Source organism: Rhagoletis zephyria, unplaced genomic scaffold, assembly GCF_001687245.7.
Source record: "Rhagoletis zephyria isolate East Lansing unplaced genomic scaffold, Rhagoletis_zephyria_1.1 Rzeph_scaffold_04264, whole genome shotgun sequence".
Taxonomy (NCBI): Eukaryota; Metazoa; Arthropoda; class Insecta; order Diptera; family Tephritidae; genus Rhagoletis; species Rhagoletis zephyria.
The window spans coordinates 17,498-21,100 of NW_016161347.1; the positions used below are offsets into that span (position 1 = coordinate 17,498).

General features: G+C 37.4%; 1 protein-coding gene across 1 annotated transcript in view; it reads left to right on the top strand.

Annotated features, from left to right (window-relative positions):
- Nucleotides 1–3,603, top strand: part of LOC108370482 (uncharacterized) — a 20,047-nt gene that overhangs the window by 12,201 nt on the left and 4,243 nt on the right. The window contains exons 2-3 of the mRNA XM_017625809.1: nt 846–1,328; nt 2,013–2,100. Of these exons, the coding sequence (XP_017481298.1) occupies nt 846–1,328; nt 2,013–2,100 (571 nt within the window). The remainder of the gene's footprint in view (nt 1–845; nt 1,329–2,012; nt 2,101–3,603) is intronic.

Below are 3,603 nucleotides of genomic sequence, written 5' to 3' on the forward strand. Positions count from 1 at the left end.
AAGTTATAATACCCTTGTGCACAAGTGGGCTCGGGTATAAAAACACATTTTGCAAAGTTGACGGAGCGGGAAGGGGAGGACATGGGAGGAGTTTTTGGCACAGCTCAATGTTCAACTGAAATTTTTTTATTAAATAAATGTATGTATAGTATATACTTATGTTAATATGTGTATGTTGGTATGAAATTGGTGAGCAAAACCAAAAAGAGAAAATCATAGAACTTGTTTATTTTTGAACCTGAAATTAGCAACTTGAAATCGATATAAAAAGGAAATGGGAACCAACTTTTGCAAATGCTTTGATATTTGTTCATATTTTGACCTCATTTATAGATTGTAATTGGTCTCATTTCCATCACTTTTTAAGTGTTGCACTGTGCAATCTAAAAACTTTGAAAACAAAAAGATCTGGGCATGAATCACGTATGACGACAATCGTCTGAACGATATCGTGTCGAGATTCTCTTGCTTCATAAAAATCAAAAATTGTTTGATCGTTTGTGCGATATCGTCAACTCGATTCCAGTTTTGCTTCACGTAACAGTAACAGTGACACGTAACAGCAACACAAATGCATAAATCAGTGTTTTGACAACATCGCTTTGTCAGTATCGTTTGAACGACTATCGTTTCAAAGTTACGTGATTCATGCCCTGTTCTCTGTATCTTTTACTTTTATTATAATTAATGGTGCTACGGATTGTCCTGTTATTTTTCGGTATTCCTCAGTGTACCTTACAAAATTTTTCAATTATACATATTTTTCACTAGTCTTATCTATGCAAATGTAAATTTACCTACCAACAAATCTACAAAAATCTATATTAGCATTTTTTAACTTACAGATAAATATGTAAAACGTCCACCTCGCAAGGCGTACGGCCGCCTCAGCGCTGATTCTGATGACGCCAGTTCACAGCACAAACACAAAATCGATGATCCTTTCGAAGATTACGATAACTTCAAAATAATAACATCAGATAGCAGTTGTAGCCACAACAATGTAAATGGCAACATGAATGGTAATGGCAGCGCTACATGTTCGCATGGTCCGGACGATGACAGAGATGGAGAAGGATGTGGTGGTGATAGTGGGAGTGTAGCTGCTCTTGATGCCAAAATGATTTCCTGCACACTGCCCGATTGTCAGGGAAATTTCGTAAATGGTGGCGTGGTGTGTGATTTAGATGTTATGACAGGTCTATGCAGAGGTGATGTTGGTGCTGCCTCTAAATCGAATTCATCGGCGACACAAAGGCAAAAAGTAGTCAACGAGAATACTATTAACCGCTTGCAGGCGATGGCGATGTCAGATGATGATGATTATGGTGAGTACCAAAGAGCAAAGCAGATTTACATACATATAGAATATTAGTCATAAATAATAATGAAGGTGGTTAAGTACTAGAGCATTGGTTGAACGGACGATTATTTTAATAGAATACATAAATGAATCGAAGATAGGAATCAATCTGATTTGAGAAAGGGGCTTAAAATAGTTAAATAAGACAATGTTGTTTTTTTTAATTACCAGAAATACTTTATAGTCTGCTGTAATTGCTGTGAATTTCCGTTGCAAACATTCGCAGAAGATCTTGAAACGTATTCCAAAGTAAGCAAACAGTTTGAATTTTAGAAAAAAAAACCTTTAATTAACTTAAACTTTAATTTTAAAGCAAAACAAAACCGACTTCAATTCCCTTATAAAAATTTAAGATTATCGTTAATTTCTTCAACATCCAATGATCGGATCTAAACCAACTTAGCACAGTACCATCCTTGAGGTAACACCTTTGCTTTAAAAAAAGAATTATAGAAATCAGTTATGCAGTAACATACATAAAAAAAATAAAAAAACTATTCAGACGAATTGACAACCTTTTTTTGAAGCCGTTTGAAGCCATTTAAAAAAATGTTGAGATTGCGAACATAAATATTTTCGTATTCATGCAAGACCTTCTCTTTTATTGATTGTAGATTTTTTACCTAGTTTCTTTTTTGTTTATTCGCAGATGAATCTCTGACATGCAATGTTTGTGATAGAGCTTTCCATTGTCATAGGCAATTGGCATCGCATCAGCAGAAAAAGCGTCATTTCGGGTGAGTATACCTATGAAATACAATTACATACTTAGGCTACTGAAGGCGAATAAATTGTTTTGTATTTTGTCTTTTGTGTTTATGAACAAGAGAGGAAAAGAAAACATATCTATGTTTTAACTTCTTTATTATAAATTTTCAAATGGAAGAGTTAGTTCGGGCATTGAGGGTTAATTGAATTAGGTGAATAACTCTGATACTTCCCTAATTGATATACATAACTACATAGAGGCCGGCCGCTGTGGTGTAGTGGTTAGCAGTATGCGCATCACTGCGCAGGGCCTGGGTTCAAGCACTGGTCAAAGCAGCTTCGCAAATATAGAAAAAATAATTTTTCTTAACAGCGGTCGCCCCTGGGCTGGCAAAGGCAAACCTCCTTTATATTTCTGCCATGAAAAAACAGGTTCTTATAAAAATATAATCGCCGTTCGGAGTCGTCGTAAAACTGTAGTCCCCCATGTGTGTGCCAACAACAAGGCGCACGCCACAAATCTAAGGAAAAGCTTGGCCAAACATAACAATATACATATACATACAATATATATAACAATCATGAAGGCTACATACTAGACGATACATATACATATATCTAGTCTCTGCTAGAGATGAACTGTCATACGGCAGTCTCGAAGTCACATTGGACTTGTTCTTTCGTCACACCGTGTTCATCACATTAAACTTAACTCTGGCTTTACTAATTCGGCGGTCAATATATTCGTCTGTACCGCCACCGGGCGCAACTTCGCTGGCAGGGCATGTGAAATTCCTAAAAGTCTCTAGAGTGTGGCCGGAGGGCAACTCGTCGCCACAAGACTTCGCTGGCACACTTAGTTCTTTCAAAATCAACAAACTTCAAATCCAAGTAAGTGAGGATATTCTAAAACAGGAATTAATTTCCCCCGTTGACATCGTACGATAGCAATCCGGAAATTGTCGCTAACTCGTTTGAGAAGAGCTCCTCTGCTCTTAATTTGTCGCACTGCTCGAAATTTAATTTAGATCTTCTGCCAAGCGATTTAAAATTAAATTTGCAATGATCTTTGCCGCTGCAGGCAAAACGCACACCACGCGCGAATTATCACAATCCATCAACTTCGGTGCACTCGAATGGTAAGCAGTAACTATGCCCTGCTAATGAGTGAATGCAGCAACTCATCGGCGAGGTTGGCAAAATTTTCAAAAATTCCAGCGGTATTCAATTTGATCCTGCAATTTTTAACGGATGCCAGTTCGGATACAGTGGACGCATCAGAAGTTCAATTTACCTTATGTTTCGCATGATATTGAGAAAGAAGTTCCCTTCTACACATTGGCATTACTGGCAGAGACTAGGTTGGTTGGTTGACTAAAACAGCACAAAATCTAAATAGATATAGCCACATCTTGTGAAATCTTGTCAGAAAGCTCTGCTGCATGCGTTTGGACTATGCACTGTGGTAACTTTTAATGCTTTCAACAGCGGTAGTAAGTCGGCGCTAAGACGTCGAGCAAATTCTATACATA